This window comes from Acartia tonsa, chromosome 12, assembly GCF_053477335.1.
Source record: "Acartia tonsa isolate MP-2025a chromosome 12, ASM5347733v1, whole genome shotgun sequence".
Taxonomy (NCBI): domain Eukaryota; kingdom Metazoa; phylum Arthropoda; class Copepoda; order Calanoida; family Acartiidae; genus Acartia; species Acartia tonsa.
The window spans coordinates 34,249,606-34,267,148 of NC_137271.1; the positions used below are offsets into that span (position 1 = coordinate 34,249,606).

Below are 17,543 nucleotides of genomic sequence, written 5' to 3' on the forward strand. Positions count from 1 at the left end.
TGCCTACACGAGGTATACTATATAAAACAAGGAAGGCACCGCAAATACAAGCGAAGCTCGACAAATCAAAAATAAGTTTTTTTTAATTATGGCCATTTTTTGTTGAATTTAAGAGGAATATTGATATTATTTTATTGATCGATTGCTGAAATTACATCACGGAGCATTCTCGAAAATTTGCGCGTCACACGTTTTTATAGCCTGCCGGCACACGAGTTGAAATCTCCTAAAACTTACTTTAATACAAAACGTTTTTTATATTCTCATTCGTTTTCATTCCACCGATAGAGCTAGTACTCTCTCTTACATCGCTTTTTAATACGTTTTCAACAGTAAGTTTTAGTTTTTTAGTGTATTATATATGTTTTTTTCAACGTATTATTTCATTTACTATTTTCAGTTGGGGATTTTATTTGCATTTGGGGATTATTCAAGAGAATTTAAATAGTAAATGGAGATTGGTTCCTAAATACTTATCGAATTCTTCGAATTTTCCCAATATTAAAACTCTTTTAGCTTATTTTTCGACGGATTCTCTAGTGATTTATGGAATATCGATCGATAAAAAATATTAATTGTAGCATAAGGAAACGAAATAAGACGTTTTTAATGGAATAACATGAAGTTACAAAATGGCCATTTTTTGTTGAATTTAAGAGGAATATTGATATTATTTTATTGATCGATTGCTGAAATTACATCACGGAGCATTCTCGAAAATTTGCGCGTCACACGTTTTTATAGCCTGCCGGCACACGAGTTGAAATCTCCTAAAACTTACTTTAATACAAAACGTTTTTTATATTCTCATTCGTTTTCATTCCACCGATAGAGCTAGTACTCTCTCTTACATCGCTTTTTAATACGTTTTCACCCACCCTCCCTAACCCTTTATTCATTATTAGAAATTTTTTACTATTCTGCTTTTCTAATTCCTGTATTTTTATATTAATATTGTTTTTTCTAATTTGACATACTTAACTATTCATGTCTATAACATTTTTTTCAGATCAACGTTTTTTAAATCTTTTGTAACATGACACCATTCGAGTACTATAAACTCAGGAATGTTAAGTCATTCCATGCTCAAAACATCGTTGCCTATAAGCAGATTTTAGGCTTAAACCGGCATTATTTTGTAGTTTATCAAAGTAAAACTGATAAACATTTAGTAGTCACAGAGTTGATTAATCGTGCATCTCGTTATAAAGATCAATTAGAAGAAATTAACCATACTTTAGATGACAGTTTTTTATCCGCAAAATCTGTTTATGATAATTTTGGCCAGTCTTTTAAAGATTTTGAAGCAGAATGTCGCGACACCTTGTCACTTCTTGATTGATTTAAATTACTAAATTTTTTCTTTTTCTTTCTTATCCAAAAAATTCTTATTTTCTTTCATTTAATGTTCAAACACTATTTTTCTTGAATTAAATTCAAATTTTTTTTCCTCTTTAGATTTCTTTTCTTGCATAATATTGATTGTTAAAAATTAAAGCATGTTTTTATTTGTTCTTCTTTTGCATGAATTTTTTCGTGAATGTTTTTTAATTTAACAATTTATGTTAAATTTTTCCTTTAAATTTAAATTTCCTCTTCAGACCTAAAAATGCCTGTTCCTACAGGACATTCGCACAACTCCTCAGATGAGGATAATTCCCCCCCCCCCGCATCCACAGTGGTTCCTACCACAAATTTGTCTAGATCCTATTCGGCTCCAGTCAATACCTCAGCTCCCTCGTCGGTAGTAGCTCCAGGTCCGTCATCGGTCGCACAAACGATTATTCCCCAGGATCCGAAAGATCCATTGGGGTTAAATAACCTTCCCCCAGCGGGCTCATATTTGCCAGGGATAGGTTTTGTGCCACAAATTAACCAGCCTCCAAAAATGACAGCGCGACTTCAAGAGTCTGCAGCTCCAGCGCGACCTTCAGTGTCAGCAGCTCCACACATTGAATCTGAGAAAGTTAAGATGCCTGTCAGACATGCTTCAGTGTCTTCAGGTGAAATTTATACTTAGTACTCATGAATTTGATTCAATGATTGAGAAATTGAAGTTCATATGAATTTTGTCTTCTTAGCAGTTTTTTACCCTTACAAACAATTTTTCTTTTTCAAATTTTAAAATTTTTTTTTCCCCCCCCTCTTTTTTATTCTTTCCTTTTTTACAGCCAAAAACCTTTTTCCACTTTATTTTTTTTTAAATCTTTTTTATATTTTTTAGATGATTTTTCCCCTAAACGCAAGAAGTCAAAAAAGAAGAAACGCTACTCTAGCAGTTCCTCTTCTTCCAGTTCCTTCTCTTCATCGTCGAGTTCTTCGGAATCAGATGAACCTAAAAGGAAAAGAAAAGGTACTTTTTTAAATACATTTTAAGAAAATCCTTTCTTTCTCCCATTTATGAACTTTTTGAAAACCTTTTATGATATTATTTACAGAAATTTATTTTGGTTCAACTCATTTGAAAGATAAATTTCTTGTTTTATGAACACCGACTGAATATTTGACGTTATTCTTCGGATTATTATGTCTTCATACATTCTTTCTTTAGGAAAGAAGAAGAAAAAGAAGAAGAGCAAGAAGCACTCTTCCGATTCTGACAGTAGCAGCCAACTAGTAGGCGGCCGAAAAGCTAGACGTCGCCTCCGGCGAGCAGCTGAAATATTGTCAGACCCACCTGCTTGGATTGGCATGACGACAGCAGACATACATGCCGAACGGGAACGCCTCTTCGAACATTTAAACGTAAGAAAAAAACATTTTTTTTTGATCAAACATATATTTTTTAATATATGTAGGGGTTATTTAGTCCATTTTCAACAAAAAAAGGGCAGTTATCTTGGGTTAAGGGCATTTTCTTTTTCTACATTCCTTTAAAAATTTTTCTCTTTTCCACATTTGAGTATTTTTTGCTATCTCAAATATTAATTTTTTGTTTATCTTTTTTCAAATTTGAAATTCTTTTCTTGGAAATCTCACAATAGTTTTTTCTATTAAGTCTTTGGATGAAAAGAATGACGTCTCTTTCACATTTTTAAAATGTGTCTTAAGAGACACCTGCCGTTCGAAGAATTATGTCGAGGATGCTGCGAAGCGTCTTGTAGCGCTGAAAGCCCCCAAGAACTTGTTATATGACCTACAGCAGTCGCTGCAAGCCTGCTATCAAGCAATAAAGGCAAGAAATTCATAAATTTTTTCTTCTTTTTCATTTTATAATAACTAAACCTATGCCATTTTTTAGTTTTTCTTATTTTTACGTACAGATCTGATCAATAGGAATCGTTTCTTATTTATGAAATTTATTTTTTCAAATTTGCTTTTTAAAGAAGACGTGCAAACATTTGATTAACACCAGTTTTATTAGCTTCCGCACCACAGAAAAAAGGTTTATAAGATTATTCTGTGACATTTGCATTATTTTTCAGTTCATTTAAGTTTCAGGAAAGATATTTCCTACGACACATTTCTTTTCATTGAGCTAGAGATTAACATATTTCATTCCAAATTTTAAAAATTTTTCATTTTTATCTAGATAGCTGAAAGCTCCATCGGGTATATCGAACTGGCTTTTTCGAAAAACATCGGCCACGCCAACCGGGTGGCGTTAGCAGGTAACAGACGCTACCTCACCACCCAGCAGCAACGTATCTCGGATTCCCTGCCTGACTTTCGAGGGGACTATAGCAGAGGAGCACGTGGCGGCTTCTCTAACGGCCGGTTTAACTCAAATGGAGGCTCAAACCCTAGGGGTAGAGGATCTCGAGGACGAGGTCGAGGATCTCTTCGCTGTCACGGATGTAACGGCGAAGGTCATAAAGTCGAAGACTGTCCTTCCGCCAACCCTAAATAATGATTCTACCCCGCTTTACGCTATTCAAGATTTAAATCTACAGATACCTACCTCCGACATTCCAAATTTTCATATCGCTTCTCTGAAAAATTTTTGTTTCACAGAAGATTATGACCATTATAAACGTTTATATGATATTCAATCGGATTTTTTATCTAGTTATTCGCCAGCTTATTCTATTCATTCACTTACAGCAATAAATTTCTATAAAAATATTCTCCATGCACCATCTTTTGTTTTGCAAACACTTACCTTTGGATATCAACCAGGTAGATTATTGAGAATAATTCTTTTCACATTTTATTTCTTATATGAAATTGTTCCAAAAAAATTTTGTCTTCTTTTTACAATTATTCTCCATAATCTATCTTTTTTAAGTTTTTACATCTCCAGTGTCTCCGTATTTCGAGAAGAACAACAATAGCGCTGTCCGCAATCCAGATTTTGTTCGTCAAGAGATTCAATCTTTGCTAGACAAAGGTATTATTGCTAAAATCGATCATCAGCCTTATTGTTGTTCACCTCTTACGGTAGCTAGCAGAACATGTAGTTTAACTAACACAACTAAACTCAGGAAATTTTTCGACACATAAATATTATCCTAAATTTCTTTTTCAATTTTTTTTTTTTTTTGATTCCCCTTTTCTTTTTCTACCCCCTTTTTATATAATATTCTTTTCGTTTTCAATTATTTTCCCTACCTCTCAAATATTTTTTTGTTCAAATTCAATTTTTTCAAAAAAATTCTTTCATTTTTCACCCCATTTTTAAATTTTTTTTTCGAAATATTTCCTGCTTTTAGATTGTGCATCGACTTATCCCGCCACATTAATCTACTTCTCCAGCCAGAGAACGTCTCTTTAAATGATATTAAGACAGTGCTGCCTCGCATTTCTCAGGATGTATTTTTTACATCTTGGGATTTGCGGGGCATGTACCATCAAGTACATCTACATCCTGCCGTTACTGAACTTTTTGGTTTTTGTTATAAAAATGCTGATAATTCCTATTCTTTTTACAAATATTTAAGGCTTCCCTTCGGGGTTGCCTCAGCCGTATTTCTAGTTGATGCCTTGATACGCCCAGTTAAACATTTTTGTCACCGTCACAATATAGACGTGAGTGTCTATATTGATGACGGCCTGACTGTCGAAGTAAATTATTTTAAATGTCTTCTTAGTACTCACTTTGTCCTATCAGTTTTACTATGTGCAGGTTGGCATTTTCAACTTTCTAAATGTCAACTAGAACCTGTTCGTCGTATACAATATTTAGGTTTTATTCTTGATAGTAGTAAAATGATAATTTCTTTGCCCATTGTTAAAATTCAGAAAGTTTTATTTCTTCTTGACAAAATTTTAGCTGCTTTTGATTCTAACGATCCTGTAGATGTTACTATGTTAGCCTCCTTTTTAGGCAAATTATGTCATGCATATTTTAGTCATGGAGATTTTATTCGCGTCGTGGCTAGAAACTCTAATCATGCCCTTGGTGTTTACACCTCACAGTATGGCTGGAAAGGAGCTTTGTTTGTCAATGCAGATATGTTTCAAGAGCTGTCCCTCTGTAAAGAACATTTTGTTTCTTTAAACGGGCAACCAATTCGTACTGAATCCAAAACAATAGAAGTTTTTTCCCCCCATCAAACATCTTTCTTAATTGACAACATTGATCCTAATGATTTAAATAAACATTGTAATATTTTTGTGTCAGACGCTTCTGACCACTCAGCCTTTTCATTCAAAGCTGGAGACTGTAAGATTATCTCTGATTATTTATTTACTCCACAAGAGGCTGAATTATCTTCAGGCCATAGAGAACTTTTAAGTATAGTTAAAGCTTTTGAACATTATAGCAATTATTTCGCCACCCTTAAAGGACAGCTGGTTATTTGGATAACAGATAGCATGTGCCTTTACTCTTTTTTGCGTATTGGAAGCCGTAATTTAGTTATTCAAAAATTATTAATTCAATTAAAAATTCTAGAATTCCAATACGCAATCCGTATTATACCTAAATGGATGCCCCGAGACAGTTCACTCATTACTTTAGCAGATTTAGGCTCTAAGCTTTTTAAATCCTCTAATGAATTTGGGATTAGTTCTAATGATTTTCAATTTCTTCAAAATTATTTTTCTATCAAAATTTCAATTGACTGTTTCGCAACATCTAAGAATTGTAAAGTAGAGAAATTCATCTCCCCCTTCCCCCAACTAAATTGTTTTGATATTGATTTTTTCACAGTTTCCCTGACCAGTTCAGAATGCTACTACATCCACCCCCCGATTTCTCTCCTTTCTCGTGTTTTTAATAAATTAAAATTATATGAGGATATAACAGCAGTGGTAGTTTTGCCCTTATGGCCGACATACCCTTTCTGGAATTGTATTGTTAAAGGATCTTATTTTAATTCTTTTGTAAAAAATTTTCTGCTCTGGGATCCTTACTACATTGCTTCTACGCCAAATAATCTTTTCAACGGTCATAAGACGTTTAAAACTCTCGCTTTATTGATTCATACCGGTAAAGACTATGCCATTCCTTTACCACATTTTTAATCAATATGTTTTTTAATGAATTGTACAAAATTTTTTCAGCATCTTTACAATGAGAACGTCTTTCAAACATTCCACTGTAAATTACCATAAGTTTAATGCTCAGTTACAAACCTTTAAAGACAATAGACCTCTAGAAAAAAGAGGCCCTCTGTATTTTCCGTCAGTTTTAGAGAAATACAACCTTTCCGAAAAAAGGAAACGCCATATAAAATTGACAGCGTCTTCTAGAACTAAGTCCACGCAGCTACTCCACAATCGTACATTACGCCGTTTTGAAATATTTTGCGAAAACAGAAATAAATCTCTGTTAAATTTTTCAAAAAAGGATTTAGCCGCCTACATTGAATACTTAGAGGATTCCGCAGCTAAAAAATCCGCCGTAGTCGGTTTGGCAGGCGCGATAGATTTTTTAGCCAGTGCTTTAGATATGAAATCCCCTTGGACCCCCCAAATTGAAAGAATGTATCAGGGAATCACGAGAAGAGCCTCTGCAGAACAGCCTTTGACCAAGAAAGCGCCTAAACTGCCCATAAAGTACCTGACTTTGGCCATCGATAAGCACGTGACACCTTTTCTAAAGAATCCAGATCAGGTAATTTGTTTCATATGAATCAATAAATCCTTTTTTCGAATAAATTTCGATTCATACTTATTACTTAGCTATTTTTAAGTTGTCGGACCAAACTACATTTAATATTAAGGAGTTTTTTACGTTTTTCTAATATTCACATTGATCTCTAATAGAAATCTTATTTCTTAAATTTCGAAAATAGTTTTTTGGGCCAACTATTTTAAGACATGGAGTTTTCTACGCTTTTGTATTTTCCTTTAATATTATTTTTCTAATAGAAACTTTGTTTTCTTAAGATTCCAATTGTGACCCTCCGAGCAATCGTGGCTCAGCACCTTCAGTACAGCTTGTGTGCGCGCATATCTGACCTGTTAAGATTAAGAGCCTGTGATCTAGCAGTTACCACACTAGGAGATACGCCAGCCATGAGCGTAACCTTCAGATCTTCTAAGACTGACCCTAGGTACTTATTTTTAACAAGAAAATCTTTCTTCAATTCTTTCCCAAAAATTTTTTTTCCAGAATTTCTTCAAATATCATACGACATTCTTTTCTATCTATTTTTTACTTAATATTACATTAGAAATTACATTATAAATGCAAAATAATTTCTAATTATCTTATTACAAATTCTTTCAAGTTTTCAATATCTTAGTTTAAAATGTTTATAATTACAAATAATTTCTTAACCAATACCTATTTCTTCTACCGTAAAATTGTTACAGAAAATTCCAGAAAATCTTTTTTCAAATTTATTATACATTCTTCAACTCTGCATTTCATTTAGAATATCGTCGTTTTTTACACAAAAACATAAACATTATTTTTCTAGATTTGAGGGCTCCACCAGTTACGTGATCTTCAATGGATCAGAATATTGTCTTTATTCATTGTTGGTCCTGTATTACAATAGGCTCCGGTTGTATTCATCAGATACTTCCTGTCTGGATACGAGCTATCTGCTGCCCCGTACAGGGAATGGTACCACTTCGAAATCTTCTAGGCGAGTTTTTAAGCATAATACATTCATACATTTTTTCTTTTTTAAGTTGTCACAAATTTTATCGGTAATTATATTTTTTAGAATCCTAGTCGCGGATGGACGTTACGCAATTTCAGCTTCCACCTTAATGAAGGACGTAAACTTAATTTATAGTAACTTAGGACTTAAGCATAAAATTACATCTAAATCTGCTAAAAGCTTAGGAGTGTCATCTGCCTTTAGATTAGGTATGAGCGATGATCATATCCGAGTCTTAGGCAGATGGCGCTCCATAGCTACAGCTCAACATTATCGAGCTATTGATGATACAACGCTTATTGAGATTTTCTCCAAGATTATGCTAAAATCCTCGAGTACAGCAGTCCCCAGGTCTTTAGCAGCCCTTACAGACCAAGCCTCCAATTCCATCGCTTCACGGACGACTCCCTCTTGGTCCTCAGCCCATTCAGCACCTCTGAACCGCGCTCTTATCTTCCAGATTTTGTTAGCTTCGGGCTATCTAGACCCCCAAGGATGCCCTCTCAACAACGATGGCTATCCCCTCCCTCAAGACGTTCCGGAGGTTAGAGCCAACGGCGAAGATCTTCTAGCCATCGAGTCTTCTCAAACCTTCATAGTAACTCTGCCGAACTAAGTTATTATGCATTTGTATTATTTTTATTTATGCTTTTCAATTTTTAAAAAAATGCTTAAATAAAACAGAAATTTTTAAATTGCATATTAGTTCTTTTCTCAGTATTTTTTCAGATTATTTAAAATGTTTTCTTTTTTAAGAAAAAAGAATTTTTTAATAACTACCTACCATAAAATTTTTCGATTTCGAACTGGTTTTATTTATCCGATTATTCTCGCGAATTTCTTCGTTTCATTTCGATTGGTTCCTAAATACTTATCGAATTCTTCGAATTTTCCCAATATTAAAACTCTTTTAGCTTATTTTTCGACGGATTCTCTAGTGATTTATGGAATATCGATCGATAAAAAATATTAATTGTAGCATAAGGAAACGAAATAAGACGTTTTTAATGGAATAACATGAAGTTACAAAATATACAAGTCACAAGTATCATCTAGAAATGCTAAATATGCACATTCTGAAACTTTACTTTTAATGGAAAAAGTATGAGCTCTGTTATGCCATATCGTTCTTGTAATTGAAATATGAAAATATTAAGCGTATTGTTTCATCATGTAAAATGGAAAAATTTGATCACAATAGCAAAATGTAAAACATAATAAACGTAACAAACGATATGTTGTAATAAAAAAGCAACGTCGGATGTATACTCTAAATTAAGAAAAGCCTTGCTTTTAAACATTTAAGGGGGGAGGAGGGATCGAGACTTTCTCCAAAACAACGCAAAGGGAAGGCTATTTAGATGAGTTGCTATGTTGCTTTTCTTTTGCTATATATTCATTTTATTTGAACTAGGTACTATAAGTAGACGGTGTTTTCGCATAACCACAACATAGTTACTCTTAAGAAATAGCGTGTTCCTAATTTAAGAATATCTAATTGAAGTCGCGTAAGTAATTTGAATCGCTGCATTGTATGCCATACTCTTTAAAATTCTTGCTTTTCTAGCGATTGATAATTTTTGCTGAAGTGAAAGAACACCAAATGCGCTTAGTAGTGTCTGGCTTTATTTTTACCCCATTCCCTTTCCACGCCTTCATGCGGGAAACTATTTGCTATCTCAGCCATGCCGTGGCTTCCTCACGAAAAACCGGTTCCCGACAACATTTTCGCGCGTTTCCATCTCTCTCAAGTGGATCATATTCATGATGTAGGTGGGATAGAAATTTGCCACTATTATCAGGCCTATGATCTTACATAAACGTTCTTAACGTACGGAAATACGCAAAACAAACACACCCAAGATTACATAAACATAATGAATCTCTTTAAAATAGCGGAGAAATGTACGCATTGAATATACAAACTGGATTGCTCTAGAAAGCAACTAAACCAGAAAACTGGTTATTTCTAGTACCAATAACGTACTAGAATACGTATTAACGGTTTATGTTATATTAGTATGTCAAGGACTAATATAAAATGGAAGGAAAGCTGAATAAATCAATAAATTCAGAGGCCGAATTTCTCTCATCGAAGTCATGACGAAATTCAAACATATACATACGAACATAAAAATTACAGAGTAGCTTTGCTACATATTAATACATACATCATAATCAACAAAGAAATTGTGTAGATTTTCGTTTATTTAGAACAAAAATGCTGTTTTCGTATTATTTATCATTATTTTATCAATTAATATTTGACACTTAATTTTCAAAAAGAGATGGTTCAATAAGAATTCTTCACCGGGGCGTAGCTATTATCAAATAAAAAGCGCCCCTGACCGTTTTTGCACATTGTTTTTTTTTAAAGAATTAAAAATATTGTTTTAACGCCTTGCTTGACAGGTACTCATATTTTTCAACAGGGGTTTTTCATTTCAATTATTACAATTAATAAGAACAATAGTTTTAATATTGCAAAGAAAAATATGTTTTGGTCGTTATCATTTAATAATCTTTAATATTTAAGAAAAAAAAGGTATCTTTGTATACTATATCTACTTGGAGACATTGTTTATAAACACAAAATTTCTCCGCGTAATTGATTTCACAGCTCTCGCTAAAAAAGTTTCTTTTCCTCTTGAAGTTTTAGAGATCTTGAAGTTGATATTTATAATAGCGACACCGTACAACCTCATCCTTCTGTATTTCAGTTGTACTTTTATCGTACACGCAAAGTGTACGTTGTGATCACACATGTAAAATAATCAGGATTTTTTGCAGGGCTTCCGGGATTCGAACCAGCGCCATGTTGATGGGATGATACAGGGTTGAGAGAGGATTTTTGTTATCCATAGCGGGCCAATGCTCTGGGCGGAACGTTGGACAGGGATTCTTGGATCCAGAATATCAGGAACAAGCAACTCCATGGCCATCATCCCTCTTGATTATGCATAGGACTTAGTACCAAGCTCGCAGCTTTACACAGGGTTTCAGTTTTCTCTATAATCCTCTCGTCCTCAAAGGGTTAAAATTCCACGCTACGGATAATTGTGTGTGTGTGTGTGTTAAGGGGTTCGAGTCTCGGAAGCCGGGGCCGATACATTTCACATTTTATTTCACAAATTGTCTCTTTTTATCATGTCTATAATAAATATATGAAAGGAAGGGGGGTTCAGGAATATATTATGGAGAGTTGAGTATTCAAAAGGGGGAAATATGGATGTTTGGAGATTGTAATGGGGGGTGTTGGAACGGGAAGAGAGGGACGCATTAATACATTGGGGAAAGTTCCGATACTGTATGTGTGGTGAGGTGTGTGTTGGGTGGGGGGGATTTACTCTCCCTCCTCCTCTTCTCCTTCCTCATCCTCGCCCTCTCCTTCATCTGAAATTAATAAGTTTGTGTTATTTACTTTTATACTAATTTATTTATACCTTATGTGACATTTGTTTAAATACGGACAAGATTGAGAAAGGGAAAATTTGACAAGAGAAGGCGAAGCTAATCAATCATTTAGACCAATATTATAAAAATTTGCCAGATTTTTCTTCAAAACATTCGCGAATTTATAAAATAATAAATTTTTACCTTCATCCTCTCCCTCTTCTCCTTCCTCATCTTCTCCCTCCTCTCCTTCTAGGTCTTCCTCATCCTCCTCTCCCTCCAGGTCCTCCTCATCCTCTCCCTCCTCTTCGCCCTCATCTCCCTCGTCCTCGGCGTGGTCGCCGTTGGAGGTCTTCTGCTTCTTGGGGTCAACCTCACCATCCTAAATTGAACAGGATTAATTAATAAAAATTACAGAGTCTCTTTATTTTCCAACGGTAAAACAAGCTTTTGTGCAATAATTGCAGGGATAAAGGGATAAGACAAATCATTCTTAGTAATAAATTGACTTTGTATACCTACTTAACTTTGATTACTAATCCGCAGCTTGTAAATAAAATTAGGTTTTCAGTGTAATGACCTATCCCTAAATCCATGACTATAGAGAAGGAAACTTGTCGGGCGGAAAATAGAAATACATATTTCTACCCACGCGAGATTGCAATGCCAGGTATAAATGTCGTCGTCGGGGTAAAATGTGTTTGAAATAGAAAGCTGGTATTAAACTGTAGTAAATATACATTAAATATTAATTTAAGAGCAGACTACTGTAAATAATCGTTAATATAAAAAAAATATTTCAATATCTAATATTTATATGTAAATAATACAAAAATTTAACTAAAAGCGGTATTTATTTAATTGAACCAATAGGAAGCAAGCATTTCTACTTTATACGCCTGACGTCACGTACAAGTGTTCATACAGAAATTTCAAATTTAAAGAAGTTTTACAAGAAAAGTCGTATTTTCAAATAAAATACTAACGGCTGGGCACCTAGCATATAATATGGCCGATATAAAAAGGGCGGGGAGGAAGTATAAAAACAGCCTGAAACCATCCCAGGACCATAAACATCCCACAGTTGATTCAGACCAATGGCTATTTTTTTTCTTTATCAAAAACAATAAGAAGACTTCATCTGGTAACCAAAATTAATCATGCGTAATTTTGGCGATATAATGGGGACACCCCAAACCCCCCCACTACCCTGTGCAACCTCGTGAAAAGTGTAGAAACCAATGGTACGCACTACAACTATAAACACCGGTTAAATCTTAAATCCCCCCCCCCCCTAACAACCCCCTCATTTAAACAGTCACCCCCACCCCACCCCCCTAAAATACACCACCTTTCCTAACAAGCTTTGCTTTTATACCTATTTCCCATGCGTACAAACAAAACATGATTCAAATAAAATTATAAATATAAAAATAGCAAAATAAAAAAATAATAATGGTTAAACAAGGAGGGGAAAGTCCTACGGGTGTGATAAACTTGTAAATCTTGAAACCTTCATTCTAAAAGATTTTTTACCTAATTTGAGTATAATAAAAAAGTGTAGCAAGCTAAACATATATACCTTTAAAAATCAAATAATAATAATAAAAGAAAAGGCATTTAAGCTAGCCAAGGCAACCCCCCCCCCTCTCCCCAAATCAATTTACAACAAAAGCAATTCGCCGGCTTTTAAAGCATCAGGAATAATGAAAATAACAAAACTATAGAGTAGCTACGCTTACAATATAATACAAAATAAATAGAGAACGTTTTAGAAGCAACAAATAGCTGTACATACTAATAAACATTCATTTATATTTTGGTGTATATATACAAAATGAAATAGCAAATTTTTGCATATATTTAAAGAAAATTCAAATAATTATGAATAAATGTTAATAAAGGGGTTATAAGTAAACGTTTTATATGCAAATTACACATTGTCATTGCGTACTTACAGAAAAATATGAAAAAAATACTTAATAAAGATGAATCTACATCAAATAACAACTAAGATCTTACCTCGGCGGGTCTCTTCTGGGCCTTCAGCTCTTCGGCGGTGGCCTCAGCAACGTCGGTCTTAGCTTCGGTCTCAGACATGATTTTGGTGTGGATATTAAGTTGTTATTAACTTAGAAATATTGCTGGCTAAAGCCTTTACGACCAACTTGAGAGTTTGAGAATGGCGGGCTTAGTAATGTTGAAGTGGGATGTGATTGGTCCGAGGCCCGGCTTCAGCTCGCCTCCTATTGGTCAGATTCGGCATCAACTTTTAGGGGCCTTTTTTGCATGTTTTACTCAATAAAAGTACCCTTTTTAAAATTAATATGCATTTTTAGGCATATAAAGCATCACTTAAAAGAATAAAAAATCGAAGAAATGTATTTTCTTGTCAAAAATAGAGGGTTTCTAGACTACCCGGCAATACGGAGGTTTGGGTTTTAGACTTTTACTTCTAGACATACATGGCAGAGATGAAGTATTTAAAATATTAGAAATTAAACAATGTTTTCACCAAAAATAATAAATTTTTGTCAGAAAAAATGCATGAATCAATTTTTCACAGTTTTCGGGTCTATTTTGTGTTCATAAAAAAATTATTTTGTTTTTGCTATTTTATGAAAAATAATTGCTTTCAAGAAAACTTTAATTTCTTGAAAGCACATTTAAATTTATCAAAAAGCCGTAAAACAAATGAACTTACTCTTTTTAATTTTTCAAAATTAAATTTTTTATAGAAATGAAATAATTACCGCGTGTGAAAATCTATGCAATGCGTAAATTTTGTTGTCTATGACACTAACATTCAACTCAAAGGTAGACGGACAATTTGCTAATCTCTGAACATTGGGACTGGACTTTTGTCATTAGAATTAGTGCACATTTGTCCTAAAAAATGCCTTTGTCGCAATTTTCTAGTCTTAAAGTTCTTTAAAAACTAAATTTTTAAAACTAGAAATTTTTATCCTTATGAAATAGCGCGAATATTACTAATTATCTATAAAGTCAAAATGTGAAAATTGCATATGAAGAATATTATTTGGATTTTTCTAGATTTGCGTCAAAGTTAGAAAGTGCGTCAGTTCGATGTAGAAATAAAAGTAATTTGAACTAGAGCAACTCTAAACCAAATTCCCTTTCAATGGATCTATATTGCTTTCAAAATCCATGTTTGGGCAAAAAATTACATTATAGACTTGCGCAGCTATAATTGCGTTCAATTGACCACTTTCAAATTCAGTCGCAACTTATGTACATAATCATCCTTGTTTTTTTTTCTTCTTTTTGAATGAGTGAGTTGCATTTCTACAAGCACCTAGTTCCCGCATCTTCTTTTTACAATCTTTAAAAAAAAATTTGTAAAATCCCAAAACCCGAAAATAGACTAATATTTTACTTGGTTTTTCTTTGCAATGAATGACGCTTCTCTTATATCCAGGGAAGGTCTATAAGAAATATGGGGGTGTGCACAGCCACTCTGCTAAGAGTAATCACTCCTAGAACACCCCCCCCCCCCCTGCACATAAAAATAATTCCTTTAGTAAAATAAAAGTGTAGGGTTTTATTTTACACCCAACATATAAAATTATCCCTACTTTAAACTTTAGATTTTCTCTCCAAATAAAAAGCTTACATGTCCATATTGCGTATGAAGGTGCTTTGACTTTAGTGTCAGAACCTAAATTGGGACATAGTGCATTTCATTACCCTAGGTTAGATAACTTCATTACACTTTTCAATAAAATCTAAAATGCAGCCGTTTTTGAGAAAATTAGATTTGAAAATTTCAAGTTGAATTTTCACCCACTAGGAGTTATCACATAACCATGACAAGAAAAGCAAAGATTATTTATTTAAAATTTTGAACAAGATTGCTTTCATAAAACCACTCTTAAAGTGAGTTGATTCATGGCTATTTTTATCAGTTGCTTTGCTAAGGTCACGGAAATTTAGCCTTAAATAAATCATATATAGAGAGGTTTTATGACAGAATTTATAAAAGCAAAGTTGTTCAAAATTTTAAATAAATAATCTTTGCTTTTCTTCTCATGATTATGTGGTAACTCTTAGTGGATGAAAATTGAACTTGAAATTTTCAAATCTAATTTTCTCAAAAACTGCTGCATTTTAGATTTTATTTAAAAGTGAAATGAAGTTACCTAACCTAGGGTAATGAAATGAACTATGTCCCAATTTAGGTTCTGACACTAGGGGGAAATGAAAACCAGGGTAGTAAAGGGGGGATTCATACTGAGAATGATGCAATTAAGAAACTGGGAACCAGTTTTTTTGGGATTTTTATAACTGGGCAATAAAAGCCGGCTCGTCACTAATAAGTTAATCAATTCAGTAAATATTCAAATCTTTTTCTGTAGGCCATTTTCATTCAATGGGGTGCCAGGGTGGTAGTACCCTCCCCAAACTAGTTATAAACCTTACCAGGACCAACAGGGTGTGCCACATAAATCCGGATTTTTTCTTATTTTTAAACAAATAAACATAAAATCGTCTATTGTAAAGATTTTATTGAATTTTTAAAATTGGGAAGCAAACTAGGTAAATGACTATTAGATTATTAAATAATATCACCGCTAGCCTCTATCACTGCCTCTACATGTACCCTGAACCGCCCACCAATCCTAGTCACCATGTCCCTGTCTAAGCAGGCAAAGTTCTCCATAATAGGAGCAATGAGAGAGGTCTTTTTTGTATAAGTGTGTCTATTGGTTCATGCTTTAATTGCGCTCCAGGGCTAAAAGTCCATTGGATTAAGATTAGGGCTGCTCGGAGACCACATCTCCTTAAGGACGTGAGTAACCGCAGGATCCAAATTAACCCATCTTTCAAACTACCCTTTGACATGGCAGCTCTCATTTGGACCACAGTTAATCTAGAACAATGTTTTATACCTTTTTAAATGGCATGAAGATTAAGGTAAGGTTATCAGCGCAACACATAGTTGCAAACGAGTTTTAAGGTTCCATATGGTCCCCTAAAGTCAAAAGAAATTTTCAAGATTTTTGACGTTTTTGGCATTATAAAATCTATCATGATTCACTTTGTCAAGTACTACAGCCAAGTCAGCTGGAATTGAGAGCTCTAGTCTTTTCTAGTGTTTTCACTAGGTCTGATAGTATATCCAGCAAGTTTCATAAGTCCATCTCACCTACAGATGGGCTGAGGTCAGATTTAGTAGGCCCAAGTCAAGAATCCACAGTTAACTATCAGTGCATTTTGAATCTGCCTTGTTGAACATATGCGTGGCCAGCTTACCGTACACATCCTCCATCATCCAAAGATTATTATGGGCAAAATGGTCATTACTTAGGCCTTTTATAGTGGGGTCAAACGTGCTGATTGGTCAAGTAGTTTTGGCACTATGGCCATTTTAAAAAAGTCCAGTTTTATGTGGCGCACCCTGTATGAGAAACATATTGTTTCATCTGTAAGCAAGATAATTTCAAGTCACTATTGGGTTTTCATGTAAGGAAAGAGATATTATTTTATTTAACCCCCAGGGTAAACATTTGGGAGGCAGTAAAAAAATTCAGTGCACTTCACACCATTTTACCCCTACAAATAAAAAAGCTTAGATGCCATTGTATGCACAGCATTTCACAATGAGGTGGTAAAAAGGGGAGAAATGTAATAATTATTTCTTTCATCATATTATAAACGGCTTTCCATGGATATAGAATGTACAATTATAAGTTTAAACCAGTTTTTTAGCCCCAAGGTGCCGAAGGCATGGGCTAAAAAAAACTGGTTTTTAATCTTATCCCAGCGAAACCTTTTAAAAAAAAGGTAGCATGCTACCTTTTTCGATATCTCTAAGAGTAGCATTTTGGCGAACTTTTGTGAGCTCGTAAGATGGTAGCTAGCTAGTATTTTAGAGCTCCTACTTTAGTAGCTTGCTACCTCTTAAATTATTAGCTTTTCTGCTAACTTTGGCGACCTCGAAAATACTAGCAGAAGAAAAAAACACGATGTCGCTCAAACGTAGCATTTTACAGTGTTAACACACACATCCATCAAACACACAATCAACCCATGATCAAAATTGATAGGGAAAAAATGTAGTTTATAAATTTGCCACTAGGGACTCAAATAATTTTTTAAAGACTCTATCAATCTTTCTGTTTTCAAACT

General features: G+C 34.1%; 3 protein-coding genes across 5 annotated transcripts; 2 read left to right on the forward strand and 1 right to left on the reverse strand.

Annotated features, from left to right (window-relative positions):
• The first annotated feature begins 388 nt into the window (after window positions 1-388).
• Window positions 389-4,226, forward strand: LOC145333073 (uncharacterized). The gene is made up of 5 exons (XM_080178219.1): window positions 389-2,003; window positions 2,225-2,353; window positions 2,552-2,745; window positions 2,999-3,175; window positions 3,533-4,226. Exons 1-5 carry the CDS (start codon window positions 1,610-1,612, stop codon window positions 3,848-3,850), a joined length of 1,212 nt encoding a protein of 403 aa, XP_080034345.1. The 5' UTR covers window positions 389-1,609; the 3' UTR covers window positions 3,851-4,226.
• A 401-nt stretch (window positions 4,227-4,627) lies between these two features.
• Window positions 4,628-8,695, forward strand: LOC145333071 (uncharacterized). Of its 3 annotated transcripts, none has more exons than XM_080178217.1 (4): window positions 4,628-7,000; window positions 7,276-7,442; window positions 7,812-7,982; window positions 8,342-8,695. In XM_080178217.1, exons 1-4 carry the CDS (start codon window positions 6,458-6,460, stop codon window positions 8,547-8,549), a joined length of 1,089 nt encoding a protein of 362 aa, XP_080034343.1. In that variant the 5' UTR covers window positions 4,628-6,457; the 3' UTR covers window positions 8,550-8,695. The 3 variants fall into 3 exon arrangements, with proteins under 3 accessions (XP_080034343.1, XP_080034344.1, XP_080034342.1); XM_080178218.1 differs by having other exon boundaries at window positions 8,345-8,695; XM_080178216.1 differs by having other exon boundaries at window positions 7,812-8,695.
• Window positions 8,696-10,190: 1,495 nt separating this feature from the next.
• LOC145334294 (uncharacterized) lies at window positions 10,191-13,864 on the reverse strand. Its single transcript, XM_080179688.1, has 3 exons — window positions 13,416-13,864; window positions 11,598-11,775; window positions 10,191-11,393 (listed from the first exon to the last, which is right to left on the reverse strand). The coding sequence occupies exons 1-3, from the start codon at window positions 13,491-13,493 to the stop codon at window positions 11,344-11,346; spliced, it is 306 nt and encodes a 101-aa protein (XP_080035814.1). The 5' UTR covers window positions 13,494-13,864; the 3' UTR covers window positions 10,191-11,343.
• Between the last annotated feature and the right edge of the window lie 3,679 nt (window positions 13,865-17,543).

Excerpts from the sequence above, each read along its gene's own strand:
- LOC145333073 (XM_080178219.1), top strand. The coding sequence starts at position 1,610 with ATGCCTGTTCCTACAGGACATTCGCACAACTCCTCAGATGAGGATAAT. Across the intron at positions 2,004-2,224 it reads ACATGCTTCAGTGTCTTCAG|ATGATTTTTCCCCTAAACGC; the intron begins GTGAAATTTATA and ends TATATTTTTTAG. Across the intron at positions 3,176-3,532 it reads CCTGCTATCAAGCAATAAAG|ATAGCTGAAAGCTCCATCGG; the intron begins GCAAGAAATTCA and ends ATTTTTATCTAG.
- LOC145333071 (XM_080178216.1), top strand. The coding sequence starts at position 6,458 with ATGAGAACGTCTTTCAAACATTCCACTGTAAATTACCATAAGTTTAAT. Across the intron at positions 7,001-7,275 it reads TTCTAAAGAATCCAGATCAG|ATTCCAATTGTGACCCTCCG; the intron begins GTAATTTGTTTC and ends TGTTTTCTTAAG. Across the intron at positions 7,443-7,811 it reads TCTTCTAAGACTGACCCTAG|ATTTGAGGGCTCCACCAGTT; the intron begins GTACTTATTTTT and ends TTATTTTTCTAG.
- LOC145334294 (XM_080179688.1), bottom strand. The coding sequence starts at position 13,493 with ATGTCTGAGACCGAAGCTAAGACCGACGTTGCTGAGGCCACCGCCGAA. Across the intron at positions 11,776-13,415 it reads CCCAGAAGAGACCCGCCGAG|GATGGTGAGGTTGACCCCAA; the intron begins GTAAGATCTTAG and ends TGTTCAATTTAG. Across the intron at positions 11,394-11,597 it reads AGAAGAGGGAGAGGATGAAG|ATGAAGGAGAGGGCGAGGAT; the intron begins GTAAAAATTTAT and ends TATTAATTTCAG.